Source organism: Tympanuchus pallidicinctus, unplaced genomic scaffold (genome assembly GCF_026119805.1).
Source record: "Tympanuchus pallidicinctus isolate F22 unplaced genomic scaffold, pur_lepc_1.0 scaffold17, whole genome shotgun sequence".
Taxonomy (NCBI): Eukaryota; Metazoa; Chordata; class Aves; order Galliformes; family Phasianidae; genus Tympanuchus; species Tympanuchus pallidicinctus.
Genome location: NW_026294690.1, coordinates 13,379,001 through 13,403,824, shown reverse-complemented (window position 1 = coordinate 13,403,824; position 24,824 = coordinate 13,379,001). Strand labels below are relative to the sequence as shown.

Genomic DNA, 24,824 nt, shown 5'->3' with positions numbered 1-24,824 from the left:
GAGTGCAGGGAGCTGATGCGTTGCCGCATCCCCTGGAGGAGCACAGCACATCCCATGAACAGCCATAAAGATGCCAAAAGAGAGAAATGCCCGTGGCTCGACCTGTTGGGCTGTATTTCTTTTAGAAGCTGCTTCCCCCTTGTTGGGCAGACACAGGGCTGCATCCCACAGCAGGACTGCGCTTGTTCGTGGGGCAAATTCCTTTGGAAGTGTGAATCATTGAGTTGGGATTTTTGCGGTGGAGGCTGGGAGATGATTAAATGTTCTGTCTGCAGGAAATTACCAGGAGATTTCAGTATTTTCCTGATTCAGCCTCAGATGGTGTGCAGCTTTTGGTTAATACAAGCGAGCAGTGTTACGTGGAAGTCCCTGGGCTCAGCTGCTGGCAGGGCTGGACCCAATGAGTTCCTTACAGCTCTGTTGTGAGAGGGTATTTGTGCTCTGGTACCGTTTAAATAATGGCAGCACCATGCTGATTCCTCTAATGATCTTGATTAAATTATCGGCTATTTCCTTAATTAGTTACTTGATCTACTTGCACCTCAAATTAGTCTGTTCACATAAAGAAAGAAAGAATGAAAAAAAATCTCCCTCTTTTTCACTTTTTAAGTATTTTCCTTGCCAGCTCTCCTTGCAGTTGCTATCTCATTTGGGTGCTGCTGGCTCAGGGCTGGTTTGCTTGGGCCCCCAAAAAAGCTTCTTATTTTGGGGTCCTTTGATGGCCTTTCCAATAGTGCTGAGACTGGTGACCTGGAAGCCCTCCAACCATCTCAGGCCAGTGATGGACATTGTGCCAGTCTTCTCTGGTGTGTCACTGAGAGATGGGCATCCGTGCTCCCCAGGGGCTTGCTGCTCTGGCAACTGGGAATTTAAAAAGTGATGGTGTGTGTGTCTGTTCCTGTGTTATGCAGATAGAGGGATATGTAGAAGCAGACTTCTTGAATGCGCTGTTTCCATGTGTTAACAATGAAAAATATTTGTAACAGTGGAGTTGGCACAGGCTCCTTGCTGCACAGGAGGTTTTGGGTGTGCTCACTGTGCAGCCAGGATGTGCAGTCGTCTTTGGGAAAGCTCACATAATGGGGCACAAGGGAGAGTGTCTTGGGGAGCCCTTCTAGCACCACTTGTTCCCCTCACCTCCGTGTGTTAGAATAGAGAGACTCAATGTGTCCATTTTGGGGACTCCTTGTGGTACACATAGAGTGGCTCATAGCTTTTGTACTCTTAATCACTGTTAATGACGTTCACTCTTAATGACATTCCCCTTGTTAGCCTTATCTTCACACCTCCCTGATGCAGAACTTGCTGAAACAAGGATTGCGTAAGGAGCCTGTATACACTGGAGAGACAGAAGTTGGGACTCTCCCAGCTAAAACAGAACTAAATGCTTGCCCTCCGGTTTAATTTTACTATCAATGCCAAGAAACTATGTATTTGGGATGAATTACCTAAAGCTTAAACATACACAAGTGTTATTCCTTGGAGTCTTCTATATTTTTAGCAGTGCGGCATGAATTTGGGCTGCATTGCTCTGCTAGCAAACCTTCCCATGCCTATGTGATTGCTGGCACCCCGAGCATGGCACTCAGCTGGGACAGCTTTCTGCGTGGATGGGATGTGCAGAACCCCATGCAAAAGTGTGCAGAATGGTTGGTGGGAAGTATTCCAAAATACCAATTGCAGTGGCTTGGAAGGCAGAAAATACCCTAGTAGTTTTACGTCTTGATTCCTAAATGGTTGTCCTGACTCTGGAGGTGGTGAGCTCTCACGGTCCAACGTCCTGAGATGTTGGAGTGTGGCCAAGAGTTGCAATGCCAAAGGGCGATGGTGATGCTTCTGGGAGAGGATGGGGCAATCCCAGTCCTCCCTGTGTCCATCTGGGATTGTTTGCTTAGCCACAGCCGAATAATGGATGTGCTGTCAGGCTTCAGATGTGGGAATAGCAGCCCAGCCCCTGTTTTGTGTGTAGGTGGCAGAGCAGAGCTGGCCATGGCAGTGGTTCCCAGGTGTGGCTGTATCTAGGCAGTATGGGCAGTGTGCCTCATTGGGGTTGGAACCTCCACATGCAATTAAGAAAGCCAAGGGACGGCAATATCAGACAAGTAACTACAGTCAAAAAGAAACTGTGGTGCTGGCTTATTCCCCTGCCTTTATCTATATGTCCTGAGAGGGAGCAGAGATTGAATACTTGCTCCAAAAGGGCTGGATTTTTCTTTATGTTCCCCTGAGGTTTGCGTTTGGGTTCTATCCCTTTTAGTGTTGGTTTCTGTGCTGACATTTCCAACTCAATGCAAAGATAAAAACAAAAGGAAGATGGGCTTTAGTAATGAGGGGTCTGTTTAGCCAGGGGAGGACTCACAAGAAAATGTGCATTGAATATTCATGGAGCTGTATCCATTAACATTTTCACTGTGCTGGCCCTGGGCAGAGCAGGAAAGCTGTCAAGAAGTGGAGCTGCTGTGTTTTGCAGCAGAGGGAAGGTGAGGGCTCTCACCTTATTGCAGGCTCCTTTCCTGGATTTGGACTCACAGCAGCGAGTGAGTATTTCCACAGTTTCACTTAGAGTCCTGAAAATGCTCACGGTAAATATTTCAGGCCTGATTTCTCTGCCTGGCATTAATTCATCTCCCCGCCTGTGTGAGTGCGGGTGGCTGACACCGGTCCCCTGATTCACAGGCAGGCAATTAAAGAGATAAGCTGAAGTGACTTCATGTGCCTCCTTTTTAGATTGCACAACTTGGAGTTGCTTTAAAGGGATGGGATTAGTGGAGATTGAGCCCTCAGCTGCTGCCTGGGGCTTGTGTCCAACATCAGCTGTAGGTATCAAGTCAGGGAGTGCATTGTTCGTCATGTGAAATTGTGCCGGGAGGATTAGAACTGATGATAAAATGGCATTAACACTTGCTTCATTAATGGGGTAGAAGGCATCAAATTATTCTGGTAGCATAAATCTAAAATATTTCCTGTATTTTGTAAGCTACTTAATTGATTGAGATATATTTGCTCGCTGGCTGTTGCATCCTGGGCTACAGGGATCATGGCAGTAAGTGAAAAGTCTGAAGCCATGGCTGTTTGGTAGATTTAGATGAGGTGGGGTGTTGTTCTAGATAGGTCCTAGGATACCTTTTTCTAGACTGTACTACTTGCCAATGTCTGTCATATTTGGGGGTTGGAGTGGAAGCCTTGTGTGCATGATGCTGGCCATGTCCCTTTCATGCTGGCCATCTGCTACAAGCTCTCTGCATGGAAGGGAAAAGTGCCTCAGAGCATCATGAGACCAACTTGGTATTCTGTCTGCAAATGTAAAAGTGATATATGCAAACATAAGAGAAATACCTGCTTTACCTTTCGTATAAAATAAATGCTATCTTAACTAATGAGCTAATAGATTCACTGTGGATGTCTCTGAGGTCCATTTACATCCTTCAGAGGCTCATTAATTTCCACAGGCGTCAGTGTTCCCAGGCCCTTTGCTTTACCAGAAATGAGCTTCCCCACTCCCAGTCACAGTAAAACTAGCACAAATTGTGTGGCTTGTTCCATCGCATGGCGCTGAGCATTGCTCACTGCACGTCACTGTTGTGTCACACTTTGTCACTTTGCTTGAGCCAAGGCATTGCTGCGTGCTGCATGCATAGGTTTGATTCATGTAAGCTGGTTGTTAACCTTTGTTAACAGGGAAGGCAGCAGCTCAGAGACGCTCAGGCTCTGGTGAACCCCATCACTTGTGTCACAGCAAAAGGCTCTTTTGCTCTTCTTGTTACCTTGGTGTGATGCTTGTCAGGGGAGTACAGATGTGTTTCTTTGCAGTAGTAAATTAAAGCAAGCCTTGTTCTGGCTTCTCATGGCATGGTTTTAACCCTTCAGCATGGTGTTTGTTGACATCCTGGTCCCAGCAGTTCACCGCCTGTTAGCAATTACTGCTGAGCCCTTCAGCCCAGCCTCACCCAGAGCTTATTTTACAGAGGGGTTAAATTTCCTCAGTGGTAAACATTTCTGCTTTTGGAGCTTGTCATTATTTGTTTTCTCAGTACTCTTATTTTCTGAAGCACTGTAGAACCTACACTGTGGGAAACAGCCCCTTGCATGATGAGCGTAGAGCTCACGCTTCCAAACATCTTCACATCAGGCATGTTATCAGTGTCTAACAGCCACTGAAAATCAGCAGGAGCTCAGTGCTTAACTCTGCCAAAATATCCATTAGGGCCCATGCAGCCTACTGTTCCCATTGCCCATCTCTGTAGACAAAAGCCTGACAGAGAAGGAGAGAGATGGAGCAATCCTCCACGAGACTGCATTCACAATGTGCCCAGGGTCTTGGAAGCTGCCTGGGTCTAATCCACAACGTACTTTGCTCATTAGGACCCATGGCTGTCACATAAGCATCCTTGCCACCCGACTGTTTGCTGAATTTGTGATGCAGTAATGCCCTCAAACTGATAAGGGGTTGGGTGGTGGAGCAGCATGAGTAAGGTGAATCATTCTCTCCTATCGCAGTGCAGTCCACAGAAGGAGATGAGAAGCAGCAAGTGGTTATTTGGGATATCAGGGCTATGCTGGAGGGCTCAGTCCTCAGCTCTCCAAAACTTGGGAAAGGGTCACTTGAACTCCATAGTGTGTGGCATAAGTCTGACTCCAAGCAGAAAGCTCATCCAACACCCGTGGCAAAACCTGTTGGAAATACTTTACTGCTTTTTATGGAATGGTTTCTCTCTGAGGTTCCGTGGGCCTTAGATTTGTCTCAACTGAGAGGTGATGAGGTTTTGTTCTAAGCCTTGTGTGAAATCAGGCAGGAGCAAAGTGGAGTCCCTATTCAGGACCATCGTTTTGTTTGCTCATGCGAAGGGGCTGCAGAGCAGGGTGGCTGATTTCCCCACATCCTACCTGGAAGGAAAATTTTAATAAAGTCAAAACTTCAAAGCACAGCAAGTGTCAGAATGCTCCTCATCCTCGGGTTTGTGCTACGTGGAGCAGATGCTCGCTGGGGGGAAGGCAGCTGTTGAGCAGTGATTGCTGCTTATTACACTAATTATAACAGTCTCGCCAGTATCGTGAGCTCCCCTTCTCCTTCCCCCATCTGTCTGCTTGGCCATCCATAGCTGCTCATCTTTGAGATAAGGACTGTCTTTCAGGAGGATGCATTTGGATTGCTCGGTGCTGCAGGGAGCCCAGCTGCCCTCCTCTCTGCTTTCCCCTGCTGATAAAGGGGGATCATCATGGTTCACACATAGAAGGAATTTGAGGCATTGAGCTGGTTTCTGTGGGCTTATTTCAGAGCCAGGTGAGATGTTGTTTGGGTCATAGTGCTCCCTATCTCTTCTGTGCCATGACAACTTGGGGGAGCAAAGCATTTTGATCCGTGCCTTCAGCCTCAAAATTGTCTTCAAAATATCAGCTGTTCTTTTGTCACCTAGCTCTCACTTTGAAGAGCAGCCCGTTCTGAACCATGGAACAATGAGACTTGCTAAGTCTCTAGCAGCATTAATTGCTTCTAAAAGACTGATGTATTTAGTCTGCTAATGTTTAGCAAACGTATTTGTTTTGCCCCTTTGAAGATAATGCTTTATGCAGCACAGTTTGGTAGGGAAAAAAAAAAAGAATGGCCTGTGGCTTTTAGCCTGTTGAACAAGTAAGTAGAGGCTGGTAGGAGCAATTGCAGTTGATATTGCTGTTGACCCCCCCCCCCCCCCTTAAAAAGTGACTGGGTGCTCTCAGCCCTCCTGGTGCCTGTTGCAGGCAGGTGACCCTGATAGGCCAGTGCTGGAAGTGCCATGAGCTGGTGTTGTCACGCTGCTGTGGTGACACTGGTGTCATGCTCATTCTCCTCCATGGGTGGGATGCAACCATGCAATTCCCCAGCTGGGGACAACTGTAAGCTGTGCCTCGTTGTTGTGACGGCATCACCTCCTTGCAAGGTGGTCAACCCAGACCCGATACGGTCTTAATCCTTCCTTTGGAGTCCTGCTCGTTTGGCAGCTGGCTTGGTTGCATTTCCCTGTAGATTGCGATAAGATAAAAGCTGGGCCATGCCTTACAATAAGGGAAACCAGTTTAGGAGATGACAGTTACAGGAGGGAGGGGTTGGGGCTTCTCAACCGCAGCTGCCTTTGATGGGCGCTGTGATTGATTCCGCACCGCGCTGACCTTTTCATGATGGGCTGAGCAGCTCTAATGATCTTGATGGGGCTGGTGATTTGGATATTGTACTTGATGTATAAGGCTTGACATGGCAGTGAGAAATGGGTCTGGGAGATGACTGACAGGCCTGTTCTGTTTAGGATGCTGAGGGCACAGGCTGCTTTCCAGTGATTTCTTTCAATGAGAATGTTTTTGCTGGATTATGTTGTAGCAGAGAAGTTGTGCTGTTAAGTATCTGCCTGTATACAGCATCTCTGCTGTTAAAAATGATAAGGATGTAGTAAGTTATGATAAGGATGTAGTAACTTGGAGGACAAAAGGCTTACCATTAAAAAAGCTGTTCAAATTATATACTTAAATTAATGAATGTTTAGTGAATTGACTGTACCCTGATTTTAACGCTTGAGCTCCTCAGGCAAATAAAACAACAGAATAGTTTGCACCCATTATTTTTTTGGAACTCACAGTATAAAAAGTCAAATCTTGGAGATCTTGCAGGCAGCATTAAAAGCCTTTTAACTTCCACGAGTTGAGCTCTGTATAAATCACACCCTGGCTGTGGCATATCTCATGGGTGCTTGTGGCAAGAGTAATGAATTTCATGGTTTGTTATGAGCTACTAAAACCAATACAAACACAGAAAACCCATTGTAATCTCAGCATATCATTCAAGGAAGCAATTTCCAAGTATGAACAAATGTCAAGCTATGATAACAAATTGTTGTTCCTAATTAAAAGGAAGAATAGCAAACAACTACTGTCATATGTATCCGATGCCAAGTGGTCTCAAGGACGTGTGGTGTCCAACAAACCTTCATACCAGGACAGTCAGGGTGTAAATCTTGTGATATCCTAAAATGCATTGATCTGATCTGTGCACTCCAGGTCCGTGATCCCGAAGAGTCTCGGTTGGTGAAACTAAATTGAACTGCCATTTTGTATAATTTTATTATTTTAAATTTAATCATCGAATCACAGAATCACCAAGGTTGGTGATCTAAGATCACCCAGCCCACCTATGACAATGTCAAGGTTAGATGAAGTGTAGAAGCCTTGTAATGAGCGGAGTTTGGGATGGGCCAAACCAATGCCCCACAGCCCATCTGCCCTTCCAAGATGGTATTGTATCACCCAGGTCTGCTTCACACTCTTCAGTAGGAAACAAAAACCCGTTTTGCTACCTTTCTTCCCGCTGAGTGATCCTCTGTGACCCATCTCCCTGCATTTAGAATGGCACTTGGAAATGTGCTGCTTTTGCAGGACTCTGGAATGGCTCACATCTGGCCACCGAGCACAGGGACAGCTACACGAGGGAGAAACAAAACGCTGGGGGTTTGCACAGCTTTTGGAGGAAGCAGGTGGAGGCTCCTTGCTGTGCATGGCATAGAGAGAAGCTCTGTGAGCAGACACATTAAACCCTCAGGGCATAAGCAGTGACCTGGAACACCCGATCAGACAGGTTTGAAGCAAAAAAATAAAATAAAATTCATGTAAAGTGACAACAACCCTGGCTGCATCAGGTGGCGAGGTGCATGGTGGCAGGGCTGTCCTGTAAGTGCATCTTCAGCTTGGTGCAAATGGACAATTAATTTGTCTTACTGATCTGAGGTTTAGATCTTTGGAAAATTTACCATGAGATAAGCTGAAGATTTATGGATTTCCTTTGTAGTGTATTTTCACGGAGCACTTTATTGTTCGTGGAAAGGGCCCAAGAAAAATATTTAATTAAAAAATAGTGCTTTGGGTTTGTTTAGCTTAAGTTTTGATACAGAGCTCTAATGAGGCTTTTGTAAACATTATTAAAGGACACTATTAAAAAGCCTTTAGATGAGGATATTGCCAGGCTAGCAAAGGGGGAAAAATAAAGCCTAAGCGTGCAGATTGTTGTTCACATTCTGTTACAAATTTGATGGTAAGATACAAAAATAAAAAGCATCGTAGCGCAGAGTTAAAGCCGGAGGTTATGAAAAGCCTTATTGTTGGTAAGCTCTGCAAAGCTTCTTGCATTAAGGTGATTTAAAGAAAAAAAGGGGGGCGGAGGGGTGATGTGATGCAATGATGGATTGGAATCCAGTCTGCAGCTCCAGCATTGGGGACAGTCTGCCAGCACTGTGTGTCCTGAGCACTGTGCCTTGCTCTGAACGACGCCGCCTGCAGCAGTTCTGCTTGCTGGCTGAGTTAGCAGGGAGCACAGATAGCTGTTCTTATGGACCGTGTGTCTGCTGTTGGGCCTACATCCCACAGGCAGCTTTTTGGGACAGCAGATATCCTGAGGCAGCACGTCCGTGTCAAGCTGCAGCTGAGGATGTTAGTAAATAATTCAGAAAGGCAACTTGACCCGATACCCATCAGGTTCAGCAATATCTGTGTGGCTGCAGGTGGCTGTGCCCTGTCTCGTGCTGTGACCACAATGTCACGTGGAGCTCAGTGGGTTGTTGGCTGAGCAGTTTGCCAAGGGAAGGGAGAAGGCAGCACTTAGGGGGCTCTTGGAGTGATTTGTTAGATTAGCTGCAGAGATGAGCTTGTGCAAATGCAGAAAGTGTGACGTTCAGGTCTTTGCCTTTACAACCAGTAGCAAAGGACAAAAAGATATGGCTAAAATCACAAGAAGAGTTATCCATCACGTGCTTCTGAACCTGAGCATGGGCTCCCTGCTTTTGGTGAAGTTGCTTTTCATTCTTTATTACAGCAGCTGAGGTTTTACCTCAGGTTGTTGGCTTCCCTGCAGACAGCTGTTAGCATCCTGTCTTGTAGAGGTGCAAGTCCTCCGTGTGACCTTCAGAAATGTGCTCCACTGGCTTAGTCCTTACCTTGCTGCTTAATGAAACACCCATTTCACCTGTACCCATCAAGGAATAGCGTGTGTCTTCTGGAGTTATCCCAACACACGGTCTTTTCTCAACTGTTGCATTAGGAACAGTAATATGTAAAGATTGCCAGCAGTCCAGCAGTGCTCAGAGCAGGAAGGCTGATTTCCATGTGCCTTAGACAGTTACATGTCCAAAAGTGGCATCTTCTAATCTGATTTCTGGTCTCAGAATAGCCTGCTCATTGGATTTTGTGGATGTTCAGGCCTGTGTGTGTCAGAGTAGGAAGAATGCCAGGATCAACAGTAATACTTGCTGTTTGGAGACGCAAAGCTCTCTTGCTTAGAGCTAGCCATGAAGCTGAGAGGCTATAAGCAGTGGTTTTGCTGATCCTTTACATCAGCTCATGATTCTCACCCACATTTTATCTTTGTGCATCAGCTTTGAAATATATTTCCAGTTTCTGGTATGATTCCTTTCTTTGGGATGATCCAGTTGGCCAGGACAGCCAAGCAGAACATACTACAGAGCCCAGCTTTACTGTAGGATGTCCAGCTGGGGACATGGGACTCACACCTCCATCTGCCCCACATTGGGGTCATTCTGGGAGGTCAGAGCTGCTGCTGACTGCATCATGGGGACAGGTGGTGGGGATGGGCAATGGTTCTGCTACTCGAGGGCCAGTTGGAGTGCTGATAGATGTTCTGTTCCCAAGGCTTGATAGCCAAGGGCCTTTGCTCCTTGGGAGTGAATGCAGATAAAGTCAGGCACTGTATTGGTGTTCAGTGAAAAAAAGCACCCACAGGATCTGTCACACGTCATGGTACATGTTCTTGTGCCAGCCACAGCCCCTCCTTACTCTACTTTTAACAACGTATTTCCAGGAAGATCATTACAGTAAACGTGAGTAATTCCTGCTCTGCATACAGACTTTCTGCTCTATGCTATCATTTTAGAAGCAGGCTTCTTTATTTGCTTTTACCCTGCTTAGTTTTGTCTCGCTTCCTTTGTATTTTAATTAACATGTTCTGAAGTTAAGAGGAAAATACATCATCGTGGGGCCTTGGCACATGAAGCAGAGGCGAGCTGACAGCCTGCCTAAAGGCAGGCACAAGCTGGGAGGGACAGGATGTGCCAGTGCAGGAGGCTGGGGGGCTGCAGGAGCTTATTTACTATGAGCATTGCTCCAGGGCATCCTCCTCATCACCAAAAAGCAGAGGTGCAGGTGATGCTGTTGGCACCAGGGACCCAGCTGGGCACAGCAACAGGCTGAGGGTTTAACTCCTGTGCTTGCAGCTGCGCTTATAAATAAATAAAAAGAATTCAACTATGCCAGTAATGGCTGTGAATACTGGGAATTAAGGGAGGGGAGCTTCAGCCTCCCTGCTGAAGCTGCTCCTGGGGGACACAGAAGGTGCGAATCAGGCATCTTTCAAGACCATATGAAAGAAAATGTATTAAAATATGCGGTGCCCGTAAGGCCGAGCTAATAACTTGCATTTCCTAGAATATTTAGCCCTGCTGGTGCACAAACAGGCTGCGTCGAAAAACCAGTGGGGAATCGTAGCAAATGACTGCAGAAAATAATTAAGAGGGCATTAAAAGCCAGGAGAAAAACGATCCACTGCTCAGAGCCAGCAGATCGCTGCTTTAATAGCCTGCTTACCTACGAAGCAGTACTTTAAGTTTGACAGCGAGTTTGCGATTCGGTCAGTATCAAATGAGACGATAGCTGGAGAAGGATAATTAGCGGCTTCACGCCATTCAATTGGGGCAGCTGGTGCGGAGCCAACAGTTTGCCAGACGCACATGCAAGCCAGAGGGAAGGATTTGCTCTCCCTTCCCTGAAGCAGCCTGCGGGGCTTATTGATTTATAAGAGCAGGCTGATTTCCATGTAAATAAATGCGAGGGTGGCCGGGCAGCGGCGCGCGGTCCGGATGCGGTGACTTTGGCTTGCTGACATCATTGCTCATTAGCATGCAGGAGAGGAGAGCAATGCAACAGCAGAGCCCCGCGCCGCTCCCGCACCCGCAGTTATTCTCTGCGGGCTGCATCTCTGCTCTTTAGTGCCTGGTGCTCGGAGAGCAAATCGGACGTCCTATTGCCACCACTGATGCTTTTAGCGGAAGGTGGGATCCGTCCAGATTGGGAGCTGGAATTCAAGCGCTTCAGCGCACGAGGGGAAAGCGGCGCGTTTCTCCAGGGGTGATTTTTCTCTGCTGCTGCCACGTAACATCCAGCAGGAGTCTGCTCTGAGCAGCTCCGGCCGCAGCCCTGCGTCTCGCTCCGCCGCCCGGCAGCGGGTGCGTGCAGGCTGTCGCACCGTTCTGCCCGCATCCAGGATGCTTCGCCGTGCTGCGGTGCTGGGAGCAGCTGGGCAGCCCCGAGTGAGCTGGAACGAGTAGCAGCAGTGTCATCCACGCCGCCAGGTAAGAGGCCGCCCTTGGAACAACTTCGGAGCTGTCATAACGTTTTTAGGGGGCAATAGGAGAAGGGAGGAGCGGCGTTCCGTGCGTGCACATCGCTGCGCGCTAAGTTTGCTGTGTGCACTGTTAGCGGTGACCTTTGGAGGGGTTGTGGGTTTCTTCCCAACCTTCACTGTTCTCGTTGTTTATGGATGGAAAAGGTTAATGGTTAAATTGCAGCTCTGCAGCTGCAGGAAGTCGGACGCTGGGATGCCACTTGAACAGATTTTTCGTTTTAAAAATAATCAGAGAGGCTCAGCTGGCTTTAAATAAGAATAAGTATTAAAAAATCTTTTTCTCTCGATGCTAATTTCATTGCTTTGGTCAGTGCATCTTCAGGAAGCCTGGCTTCTCCGGGCATTGCTGAGCAGACTGTGCAGGCTGTACTTGGATGATGACATTACAGCTCAGATGTTTATTGTGCTGCTTTTGGATTCCCAAGGATAGCGAGCTTTAAAGTACTAATCTTTCTGCATCCTTCTTTTTAATGCTACAGTGCCTAAGCATAAATCAACCTAGAACTGAAACCTGGAGGCTGTGTTTTGCAGTGCAATCTTGTAAAGTCAGATTTCCTTTTTTTTCTGTTCCTTGGAAGAACATTTTAAGCAGATGTGACACAGACGTGACCTGTGACCACGGAAAGATTTTAATCCAGTTTTGCAGTCGTGATGCCTTGGTTAAACAGTGATTGAATCTTTCTGAGCTGTTGAGGATTAGCACTGGGCAGAATAATGCCAAAATAATTATTTGCACCAGATGCAGTGTCGTCCTTTCAGTTTTAGCTCTGTTATCGTGTAACCCATCTGACTTATTTTTATTCCGCTATTATTTCACCTGCTGCAGCAGCACTCGCACGTCTGGCATCAATGCCTTGTATTTATCAGGGTACTGGCGTGAGCCTGGGTTACAGATTTGTAAAGTAAAACGATCTGCAGCTAACCAGATTATGTTTTACTTCGCATGTTAATCTCCTCCTGCTGCTTGTTTCAGACCAGCCGGCTCCAGCCAAAGCGAGCACCCAGCGCCGTCCCCTCGCTGCTGGCTGGGGTTAGCTATGAACCGAGCGGTCTGGCAATGATTGCTTGCACAAATGGGTCACTATGCTGTCTCAGGGGATGCTGCCTAAGCCTCAACTTTTGAAATAATGATCATTTCAAGAGCAGCTCATCCTGTGTCCGAGTATTTGGCCTATCAATTGTTTTTTTCTTTTCCTTTTGGGCATAGGGCCCAGGATGTGCTCAGTTAGAAATGTATTTACTGCTTCCCAGGGTTTCTGTTTGTCATGCCACAAATGCAAGCTGGTGCTGGCCCTTTAAATAGCACATCCAGCCCCAGGGCAAAGCCCAGCTCTTGCTCTGGCAGGGCCATTGCAAAAAGGAGAAACTGCTGGAGCTGCAGAGTTGTGGGTAAAGAGAGAGGGACAGGTGGATAGATGCTGCTCACAGAGGGACCTGAGTCATGCAGGCTTGGAAGGCTGAGGACTTGTGTTGAACCTGTGGCTTGGAGGCAATTTTCTTCCTTCCCGTTGAAATACAGCTCTGTATCTTGTTAGTCTGGAAAGCTGCTGAACGGTCTAATTAAAAATCTGACAAGATCACCTGTGGCATAGGGCAGCACCATGCAGCACACACATGGGAGTAATGCTGAGCCCAGAGCCAGGGCTCGGTCCCCAGCAGCCACGGCTGAGCCCTGTGTCTGGCATCCCTGGGGACAGCTCTGTGCTGCTGGTTCCTGTCTGCCACATGATGCCAAACCCACAGCCAGCAGAACCGGAGGCAGCCTGAGGGCTGCTCTGGGCTGTGCCCCAGGGAAGCAGGGACTGGGGACTGTGTGGTATGGACCCATCCTGGAGCAAATGGCCTGACTCACTCAAGAAGGCAGCCCAAGAAATCCTTTGAGACTATTTCTGCAATGCTAGGAGTAGCTCTTGATTTTTTTATTTTTCTTCTTTTTTTTGTAATTAAGCGAGGAAGAAATCTTGAAATGGTAAAGGATTTTTACCAAGTCTTAAAAATGAAATGGGTCTCCATTCGAGACTCAGCATGGGTGGCATCAGCCAGGAGAGGAGAAATTTTCCGGGAGTGGAAATGGGGTTCATAATAAAACTTTAAACACCAACCTCGGTACATCAGCAATTTCTGCTGTTGGCACCAGGAAGATCAGGAGGAATTGCAATAGTGAGACTTATTGCAAACCTTTCTGGAGATGTGCAGCTATGCCCAGTCCACTGTTAAGCACTGGAGCTGCATCTGTGGGAATAGTTTGGCTGCTGGATTCCTTCCTTTGTTTCATGGCATTGCTGTTCTCTGTTGCTGCTGCTTTATGTTGATCTTTCAAGCCAGCTGTTCTTACAACATCTTAGGTCAAGTGAGCTGTCCTTGGAGGACACCAAGGGCACCTTGTCCTTTGGATTGCTGCTACTGGAAATGTCTGTGGCCCTTTCATTGACTTACTGCATCCCAGTTTTGCAGATAAAAGCTTCCCTTTTCAACCCAAACACGATACGAATTCTTTGCAATTCATTGCTGCTAATGTTTTGTTTTGTTTTTTTGTTTTTTTTTTGCAGTCTAGAAGAGTGTGAAACAGCAAAAGGTTTTGCCCAGGAGACATTGCTTTGCAGCTGAGCTTTGAGGGCACCCAGCTTCTCTCTTGGGGCTCCTGTGCAGAAACTGATGTTTCAGGCATCAATGGGGAAAGCTGGGCTGGATGCTCCCTATGAGCCCCACAACACCTCCTGCTGCCATGTCTCAGCTTTCCCATCTTTAAAATGAGAGAGAGGTTCCTGTAGTGGAGGAGATTTGCAGGGCACTCTGTGGGAGCATAGGGCTGTGTTCATTTTCCAGTTTGGGCAGATGTCTGCCTTGCCTATGGGATCTGGGGAAATGGAACTGCGTAGCTGGAGCTCAGGGTGGCAGGATGCCTGATTAGCTCCCAAATGAAGGGAGGAGATAACAGGCAGGAACATTGAGAAGCCCTTGTTAAGAGGCTCAAGGGGTCACATGAGCCACTCCAAATCCTCAGCCTTTCCCTTTTTCCTTGAAGTCTTGTAGTTTGGTGACTGAAAAGTCTGATTGCAATCAGAATGATGGCTCAATCCTAGGAAGAAATCAGAGCGCCATGTACATCTTACACCTTGATGCAAGGGAATTGCCCCATTATATTTTACACACTGCATCCAAGCTGAGTAAAGAATTGTTTTTTTGAGGGATTCCCAATCTTGCATGCTAATGTGAGCACAAATTCATGCAAATCCTTTATAATAGAGCATAACACAGACGTCTGGTGGCCCTGTGCTGCAGATGAGGCTCTGTTCTCACATTGTCTCAGTGACAGGGTTGCTCCCTCATGCAACCCATTTATTTCCATCCCGGAAAAAAAACAAGCAAGGAACAGAGATAAGCAGTGCCAGTGGGTGATAAGAACTGTTTGTCCAGTTCCCTCTATATCCAAGAGGAATTTTAACATGGCAGCATTTGCTGCGTGATGCCCGTGTGTCCATCCAGTTGAGCTGGAAACAAGATCCTCAGCAAGGCAGACAGGGTTTATGGGGGCAGGAGCATTGCACATTAACAAGCCCAGGAGAGCAAATCTGTGCTCATGTAGCCTGAGAGCTGTTGGCTGGAGGGACGCAGCATGAGGCCAGCTTGGCAGGCACTGCTCCTGCTGTCCCAAACCATTTGCAAAGAGCTGTTTTCTTCCTCCCGCTGCCTTGGCTTCAGGCTCTCTCTGCTCTCAGTCCTGCCTTTCCCAGGGTTTTTTTCAGCAGTTTCACTTACTGTTGGTGCTGAGGTTATGGGCTCTGGCAATGACAGAGGTTGTGCCCTATTAACTGCTGTATGTAACAAGAGACATCCTTGTCCTATAGATCAATTGGGCTCATGTTGAACCTCATGGAGGTGGACCTTGGCCGGAAACATGCTTCTGCATCCCAAGCAAGAGGGGATTGGGAGCCAGATTTTCCTCTTGATCTGTTTGGCCCTGCTTCCTTCACATTCCCTTGTTGGGTTTTGTTTTGTTTTGATGCTGTAGAAGGAAGAGTGCTCATCTGAGGGCTGCATGGGATGGTGGGTCCCATGTGTGCCAGCAGCACCACGTCAAGCAGCCATTGCAAAATCACATCCCTCCATCTTGTAACTTCATCAGATGAATTGCTGACCTTAAGTCGAACAAATTTTTCAATCTGTTTTTGAGCCGCTGCTGCTCTGTACCATGTGCAGTCAATTCAAGGCGGGCTTCTTTCCAGCTAAATCTGAAACCAGGAAATGTTATTTTCTCCCAGTGTTCTTCCCTCCCTCTCAGCCTGGCTGTGAGGCTGCCCCATGCACAGCTCCTGGGGATGCTCTGTAGCCATGCTTCCCACAGCAGCACGTTCCCTCTCTCCTTTGTTCTTTGCCCACAGGCTCCTGCTGCTTGGCAGCTCTTCTGTTTGCTCTCTGGGCCCAAGACTGGGGATGCCATCGACTTTCTGTGCTTTATTAAGAAGCATAGCTTTGCTAGGCTTCTGTTCAGCAGTCCTCACTCAGCTCCGACTTGAGCAAGTATCTGAGATATTCCCACCTTTCAGGAACAGCATCAGTGGCTTTGTTGCTGGGCATCTCTGATACTCACCAGGGCAGCACTTCTGCATGATAAGCTCGCAGATCTTTTCTGCTTTCTCTGGGACACCCCAGTGTGCTTATCCCACAGCCTCGGTAATGCCTAATGAGCTGGTGGGAGCTGTGAGGCATGTTGGCGACTCCAAATACTTCCCAAAGCTTTTGGCTCTGCACCAAAGTATCAGCACCACCAGGATCTTGTCACTTCTGCCACCATCCATACGGTCGAGCATCAGCACTTTGTTGCAGTGGTGTTATCTTGTTTAACGCCACTCTGCTCTGAGTGTGGTTGGGGATATTGCTTTTCCAATTTCATCTCACGTTTTGAAATGTATGATTTTATATTAAGCTTTTACTACCGGGAATTATTTTTAATTATAGAGAGCTGAAAGATGATAAAGTTGAGTAAGTGAGACCTGTGTGAAGAAGTCATGGAAACCATATCATAGAAGTAGAAAGATACTCCTAAGACACTTAGTATTGTTCCCGTGAAACAACATATCCTAACGTAAAGAAAATAATTGTAATTAAAACTGTTAATCTTCTGTTTTTAATGAGGGGAAAGGAGAAGTGAACATTTCAAGGGCAAGATCATGAAGTTGGAGGGATTCACCCAGGGAGGTGGCACAAACTCCATCCCTGGAGATGCTCACTTTTTGACAGCGCAGTGGTTACAAAGCCCATTGTCCTGGCCTGGGGACATCACAGCTGAGCAGATGGGCTCCGTGCGTCCTTCTCAGCCTTTGCTTTTCTGATCCTCCCAAGCAATTTTTAAGCAATCTGACTTCTGCCCTCAGGAGGGTATGGCTGGTGAATAATCCTCATGAAAACCTCCTCTAGCCACCGCTGGAAGATGTGAAGCTGATTCTAAAACCCAGATGGCAGAGGGAACTCCTTTCCATCGTGCTGCTGTGGTAGCCATGGCCCCTGGCACGTAGCGCATCCCAGAGCTCTGGGACAGAGGCTGCCCTCGCTCAGCCTCCCTCCCGGGGCCGTTCTCTCCATCCTGCCACCTGATACCACCATTTCTCTCATTAGTTTTCCAAGAGCAGACTGCTGGGCTGTCACCCTTTGAAGCATGTGATTGATGTCCTGAAAATCAAATTTGGCAAAAGAGTTCTAAACTCCACTAGGAGAACTGCTGAAGTCGCAAACGCCGAATTTGAGGCTCTGGAGCTATTAATTATTCTTAGCGTCTTGTTGCATGTTGAGCTGCTTCTAATCATATCATGAAATGAGATGGAAAGAGCTAAGAAGCCAGGGGCTTCGCTGTGGCAGAGCCTTTCCACAGTAGCTGATAAATTAAAGTATTCACATGAAATTGCGCCTTGATTATTTTTTAAGGTAACAGCCAGAGGCGGTGCCGAGACTTTCTGGCTGGATGCGAACCAGACGCTCGGTGTGCGTTTGGGTCTGTGTGTATGTTAGATCTGATGAAAGGCAGGAAATGGGAAAATCTGGCAAATCTCCCTGGCTTGACTGAACGGAGCCTCTTGACTTTTGCTAGAGTGCATTTTTTGTGCTGTAATGGCCAAGTGGAAATTTAGACTCAAAGCTGGATCTGAGCACTGTTATGCTTCGCTGGCCTTTATGTAGTGATGAAAAAGAAAGAAAGGTGTTTGAGAATTCAAGACCTGATATTTAACTATTGCCACTCTCCTATTTTCTTTGGTTTCCGTTGCAGCAGAGAAAGCTGCATTGATCACAGAAACTTTCCCATTACTTTACTGTCTGTTACCTTATTATTTCTGAGATGTAAGCCTGATTCCCCCTTCCACTGCATGAAGAAAAGCTAAAGGATACCTAACTCTGTAGAAGTCAGTTTGATTAGCACAAATTAATTCAAAATCCTGCGTGGTTACTTCAAAATAGATACCACTGACCCATATCGTGGAAGAGCATTGTATTTTCAGAAATAGAAACTAATTTATCAGTGCTCACTGTAACCCCTTTTTTGGGGTTTTCAGCCCACTTCGTCCTTCGCTCTCACTCCTATCTGTCCTTTGCTCAGCTCCAAGCCCATGAATAATCTCCCATCGACCACCAGCAATAGGAATCAACTTCAAAAGGAATGTTAAGAAGTTGTAGTTGCATTGAATTAAGCTAATGTGTGCTAAATGGCAACCTTTGGTTGTGCTTTTGGGTTTTATTATGTGTCCAGGACAGTGTGTAAGCTGTTGAGCCAGGCTGTTAGCATCCCGCTGGCATGCAACCCTGGCTTATGTTGCCTCCCTTAATTTAATTTAGCTTTATATGTTCAGACTATAATCAATTTTTATGCTACTTTAATAAGCAAATTTATGCTATCAGCATGCTAAAAAGACTTGTCATTCACAGCTTCCCAGTCAATCCACCATTTTGTGCATTAGCCAAGCACTCGACTGTCCTAAATTTGATTGCTGTCCCAAATTTGGTCGCTGCCCTACAATTACCGGCTGGCACGCTGCTCCTGCCAGGCAGGCACGTGGCCCTCACACCAAGTGGCCCCTTTAAATGCTCTTTGCATTGCAGTATAGGGAAGAGCAATTACGTAGCCCCAAACATTTGACAGCCTGACCCAGCTGGGTTGCCAAATGTTGTCATAGAAAGCATGGACTTTTATTTCCTTGTGTGAGAGAGACAAATACTGTGTTGAAAATTGCCTGAGCATTAAAAAAAAAATGGCTGTGTTGAGCAGTGATGGGCCAGTGGCTGGCAGGAAGCTCTCCTCTTTCCCATTTACAGCTCACCAGGGAGTCTCATCTTTAAACTGAAAGAGAACAGATTTAGGTTAGACTTTAGGAGGAAATTCTGTACTCAGAGGGTGGTGAGGCAGCAGCACAGCTGCCCAGAGCTGTGGGTGCCCATCTCTGGAGGTGCTCAAGGCCATGGATGGGGCCCTGGGCAGCCTGAGCTGGTGGGGGCAGCCAGCCCACGGCACGGGGTTGGAGCTGGGTGGGCTTTAAGGACCTTTCAACCCAACCGTTCTATGATTTTATGATCTCTTCTTTTCCCCCTCTTGCAGGAAGATTTGTCTCCACTGTAAGTGCTCCCAAGAAGAGCACATTGTAACAGTTATGCCCCTGGAGATGGAGAAGACCGTCACCAAGCTGATGTTCGACTTCCAGAGGAATTCCACCTCTGATGACGACTCAGGCTGTGCGCTGGAGGAGTATGCATGGGTACCTCCTGGTCTGAAACCTGAGCAGGTAACCCTAACACTGGGCTTCCCAAATACATAGTATGAATTTACTCTTCAGAAATAAACGCCCTTGTTTTCTCGTAGGGATGTGAGACGCTTGCTACATGCTGCAGTTCATGTCTGTTCTGAACACACCAATGAAACAAAGTAGAAATGTCACCCTTATGGGGCTTTTGCTTTGTGGTGTGTAGGTATAACTGGCAACTGAGAGATGGAGAAACAAAGTACCTTCAGGATGAAGTTTGTTACCATGATGAAACAGGAAAAACATGCCTACTGCGGTTTTGTGGGGGAAAAGCTGATAGGATGCTTGTGCATCCAGGGCAGCTGGTGTACTTGTCTTGCTCCCCTAGGCCACCAAGCTGCTGCATGGAGGGCCAACACCAGCAGTTTGCTGTAAAAATGGGCCATAGGTTTTGAGGTTGGGCCCTTTAGTCATGATGTTTGTGACTCACTTGAACCTTCACTGGAGCCAATTCTTTCCAGCATCTCCGTTATAGGAGTTGAATGGGATGGATTAGACCTTAGCGTGCTGTGTGGAAAGCACGCTGATTTCTGCTCTGTGCACTTTACAGGATTCATTTAGTTTTTATGCTTATCTTTTGCATGTTCAACTACGAACTTAATTTGCAGAGGAGATTGCAAAATACGCTTAGCCTCGATAATTGCTATGGCAATCATTTTAAATCGTGTAAGGAGGTTGGGAGAGTGTGGAAGGCTTTCATTCTTATTGTTACAGTTACTGTCCTTAAATACTGTGTTTTCCTGAGCTTTTATTCAGAAGGGCTTAGGCATTTCCTGAAATATTTTGGCACCATCCATAGGCTGTAAATATTATCTGTCTGTTTAGAGAAAATCCAGTTGTTTGGGTTTCTTTTTTTTTTTTTCCCTTTCTGGTCTTTGCAAGCATGGCTCAGTGCTGCTCTCAGCTCCGCAGCACTGTACGTTTCACTTGGTGCCATCCAAGCATGCAAATCAAGGAGCAGCCTTGCCTTCTGTCCCCTTCCCTGCAGTAGATGCTCCCTTTGAGCCTCCCAGGAGGCACCACATTGGGTGCATGGTCGGGTACACGTGGTGCCAATGTCCTCTGCACCAAGGGACACAAACCAGGTGAGTTTCATAAGTCACCCCAGAGAACTATGCCCAACCTGGTACTGCTAGCAGCAGGTACTGAGGTCTCATGTATTACCCAGGTTAGTGTATTTCTAGGTTCTTCCAGCATCTGATTCTTTCGTAGTTCACTGTGCTTCTCAATACAAATGCTGGCTTACTGAATACATTTCTCTAGGCGCACTGCTGGGGTTTTCAGCAGATCTGACCTCTCTAATCACAGTAGAAATGAAGAGCAGTCATAGGCACTGAAATCCTTCCAGCATAGCTCATCTGCTGGCCCCTTGGGTACATTTTGCACCTCAGATGATCATCTGAAGAGACAAAATAAGATGTGGCTGCAGAATTGCTGCACGAGGCCAGGAGTTGTCCTTGCATGGAGAGCAGCTCCCTGAGCTTCTGATTTCTGTTTGTGTTCAGGGTAGAGATAGTGTTTGGAAGGAGAGAAAGTGCAGGATCACCATGTGAGTGGGACCTGCCAAAGGAAGTGTGTGGCACTGAATATTCTTGAGTTTTTGTACTTTACTGCATGAGCTCTATGTGGGTTCTAGTGTTGGACCTGGATGCTGAGGAGATTTTGGTTTGTGCCGGTGGTGATGGTTGTGGTGTGCAGAGAATGTGCTGCTCAGCCTCCTGGAGGCTGGTGTCTGAGCCTGCAGCTGCTGGGAGCCGTTGGTGGTGGGCCCAGCTCTGGGCTGGGACACTGCTGTCAGGCTGGGGTGAAAGTGCAGATTTGCAGACAGTGAAATTTTCTCTGCCTTCCATTGCCTCGCTGTTGTATTTCTCTGACGTGAAACAGATGAAACGAAACAACTTTTTCTGCAATATTCTACTTTATTAAAATAACCACACAGCATATGAGCTGGGGAGGTAAGTAGTCCCCTGAAAGACTAATGCAGCTCTCTTATTGTACTTGGACAGCAGCCTTCCTACCTTGCTGTTCTTGGGAGACAGTGTTCGTGTCTCACTCAGCGCAGCAATTTGCAGGATTTCTGGGGGGAAGTTGGCCAACAACCATAACATCGGTTTTTGGCAGTTTCAGCAGGTCATTCCGAATTTGGAGAGTACCTTCCATCCCTAGCTTAAAATATTTATTAAATATAATCTAAAAGGAAAGCAGCCCAAACATATGAGGGCTCATTGGATTCCTGGACACTAATCTGGGAGCGGTCAGCTGGTCCATGTTACATGCCAACCGTGTGAAAATAGTGTTGGTTATTTGAGCATTGGTCCAGTGTTTACACATCATTATCCAAACACTGCATTGAAGAACAGAGCTCAAGTTTTCCCTTGTATTATATCTGATCAGCATACAGGACTACAAAGTCCTTGCACAACGGTGATATCTATTATGTATTTCTAAACAAGCTTATACCACAGGGTTGAGGGTAGCAATATAAAAAAATGTTAAAATTCAATTGCATCAGTCATGGTAAAATTTCATTAGGAAAATGGGCTAAAATTAATGATACCTGTGCTCAAGAAAGAGAATTTGAACAGGAAGGAAACTGGAAATATTAATGTGCAGAGGAGCCCAGAAGAGTTTGTTTGTTCGGTGTCCCCAGTCGAAGGGCTGGATCACTCCCTATGCATTATAGGAGGAAGAGCAGTTACTCAAGCTAAAACTTTGGCATACAAACACAGATAGAAACTGGCTCTGAATGCATTCAGGCAGGAAATTGGAAGGGGATTCAAACTATCAGAGGTGTAAGGCTCAGCGGCAGCCTGCCAACAGGGAAGGCGGAGGGTGAAAACCCAAGAGTGAGCTCCATAAATTACAATGTGATCAGAAAATGTGGTTTCTTGCAATAGCAGTTGGCTGTCCAGGGTGGCCGTGAGGTTGCAGTGAACTCTCATCTCACTTGCGTCAGGACCCTGATGAAAAATGGTCTCATGGTAGGAGGTGGAGTTCCCTTATGGAAGACGCAGCTGCAGATGGGAGCAGTGGGGCTGTATGGAAGGAGAAACGGAAGCTCAGGGCTCAGAGAACTCCTTTCTGCTGGTTTGCAGTTCCCTGGACAGATAAAGAGATAAATGTGAAAGTCTGGAAATGAGTAGACGGTAATAGAAACCCATCCTGAGCAAACCCAAATCCCATGCCACAGGATGGGGAGCCAGCTTGTCTGCTGGGGCTGGCAGCCTGAGTGCTGGGCTGCCTCACGCTGACACCACGTCTGGAGGCAGATGCATGAGAATAAGTGCTTCTGTAATGTGTTTTTCACATATTTAGACAAGGGCTGTGTAAATACATGTGAATGCGCAGCCTTGAATTCCTTGGGCCTGTGGTTTGGAGAAATCCAAAGATGTTACAACATGCCAGCTTGAATTTCTGGATACAAGGGGCTTTTGAGGATTCCTGTCTTTATTGTGTCTCAATAATAGGAGCAGCTGGCTGTGGGCACAGCTCTCAAATGAAACAAAGGATGGGCCTCGACTTCAGCTGCGGTGTGGCTTTCTGTGTGGCTCCAACATGCCAGCATTCAAGACCTTTCTATGTGCTGTAAGAACTTAATTCCCTCTTGCTGACAGCATGGTTGCTCAAATTGAATCCCTTAAAAGTTAGGAAAATCTCATCTGAGCTAAAATTAGCCATGCTAAAGTTCAGAAGATCATTTTATTCTAAAGCAGGCGCAAAGGCTGGGACCTCAAGAGCTTTGCAGTGTGGTGCGAGACTGTCAGTGTCACAGGGAATTTGTTCAGGAGCTGATGTACAATGTTGATTCCTGTGCTTGAATCTTTTGCAAGGCTTATAGCATAGCCCTGAGTTACAGAACCTGCAGGCTCCATCAGCTGCTGTTTATAAGTGAGCAAAGGACAGTGGAGACAAATCTATAGCAAGCATTTACACCTTACCTACAAATAGCCGCTTCCACCTCCTCAGTGTGGCAGAAAGTCATTTATCTGGGCCAGCTGTCTCTGGAGGACATGTGCCTCACTTGGGCCTATGGATCATGACTGAGTACATTTTACTTTTTCACCCTTTCTTGAACCCTATGAATCCAGCAAACTGTTTCACTCCTTGTGTGCAGCAAGGAATAGTCAAGACAGACCGAAGCAACCCTATGCCTTAAGCCCCCAAGCAAGGGAAAATCGATAATTTATGGCCAGGAATAACAAGATCTCCATGAATAACTCCCGATCTTACCCGGATGCTGAGAGCAGTTGTACCTCGTGAGCTCGTGGTCTGGAGCTGAGCTGCTTCCCCACCCTGCAATGGACCGTTGGAGGAGGAGGCATGAGTAAATCCCTACTCTGCTATAGGAAAACAGCGTACAACCATGCATGTTCTCTTTCTGTGTCCGAGGGCATTGGTTTGATGGTTGTGAGCCAGTGGGAGCTGTTAAAACAATTTAATTCTTGAGCTGTCTTATCAGGGAAGGAGTTGGCTGCTTTCGTCGGCCCCAGAAACAGAAAAGCACTGTTCTGACATGGGTTGCACGGTTCTCAGATTTGAAGCACCCATGTGATGGATGACAGAGGTAAAAGGCAGGAGAAGAGCAGGGAATGGAAAATAGAACAGAGCCATCCCAGTGTATTGTCCTGGAGCTTTATTCCAGTGTACGGTTACAGCCTGTACTCACTGCAGCACTATTCCAGCACGCTATCCCACAGCTTATAAATACAAGAGCATTTTAAGTGGCATACTCAGAGGAATTATCAGCTGCAATCAATGCAGCAAATGATTGCTATAACTGCTGGTGCTCCAGGGGACTCTGAGGGTGGGGGTCTGCTGGACAGCACACCACAGCCAGACCACCTTCATATGCTTCTGAAAGCGCTGTTTCTGTCTCTGTTTAATCCAATTTCAATTTTGTGCTCCAAAAAAGAAACCTCATGGCATGTGCTTTCACAAGTCTAAAACTTGTGGATGTGTGTCCTTGATTCAAATGTTCTTCTTTAATGCCAGCAGGAAGCAATGTCTCTGCAGGATCTTTTATAGAGCAAGAGCTGCTCCAAAAGCTTGACAGAAATTGATGTCATTCTCAACAAGAGACCAGGGAACAGCAACACTCAGCGGATGCGCTGCCATTAGCTGTGAGAGAGGAGCGCACGGAGAAGTGCACAGTGTGCCAGAACAAATAGATGTTATGGGAATTGCTTCTCATTGTTCCCTGCCTTTGTCCTTGTGATTCTGGGGTAGGTTTGTGGGAGCAGGGATGCAGGATAGTCCAGCCTTGGGAGTGCTGTCTGCTGTCAGCACACAGGTTTGGGGAGCGATCTCCCACCTGATGCTTTTGTGTGTCTCTCTCCTCGTTTGTGTCACTTTTCCAGCATAATTTCCAGCTCTGGATATTCTGGTTTTGTCCACACTCCCTGGGGGTACCTCAATTATAAGAGGAGATAGATAGTTCTGAATAACAACAGGCAAGCACATCAAGATGCGTTTAATGCCTCCCATCTGGCAGCAGCTCCCTGGTTGCAGGGCAGCCTGCTCGTGGGCACAGCAGGGAGGTGGGTTCGTGGTTGCCCTGTAGGGTGTTTTGCTGCTCTGGGACGTGCCCGGCTGCAGCCTCGCAGTGCTCACTG

The 24,824-nt window shown here is 47.0% G+C and overlaps 1 protein-coding gene across 4 annotated transcripts in view; it reads left to right on the top strand.

The window, feature by feature from the left end:
- PRICKLE2 (prickle planar cell polarity protein 2) overlaps nt 1-24,824 on the top strand; it is an 88,056-nt gene that overhangs the window by 42,006 nt on the left and 21,226 nt on the right. For 2 of the 4 annotated variants that reach the window (XM_052678699.1, XM_052678702.1), the window contains one exon: nt 19,011-19,194. In XM_052678699.1, coding sequence (XP_052534659.1) covers nt 19,011-19,194 — 184 coding nt within the window. Of the gene's footprint in view, nt 1-10,320; nt 11,376-19,010; nt 19,195-24,824 lie in introns of those variants that run through there. The other 2 variants (XM_052678700.1, XM_052678701.1) reach the window with 2 other exon arrangements.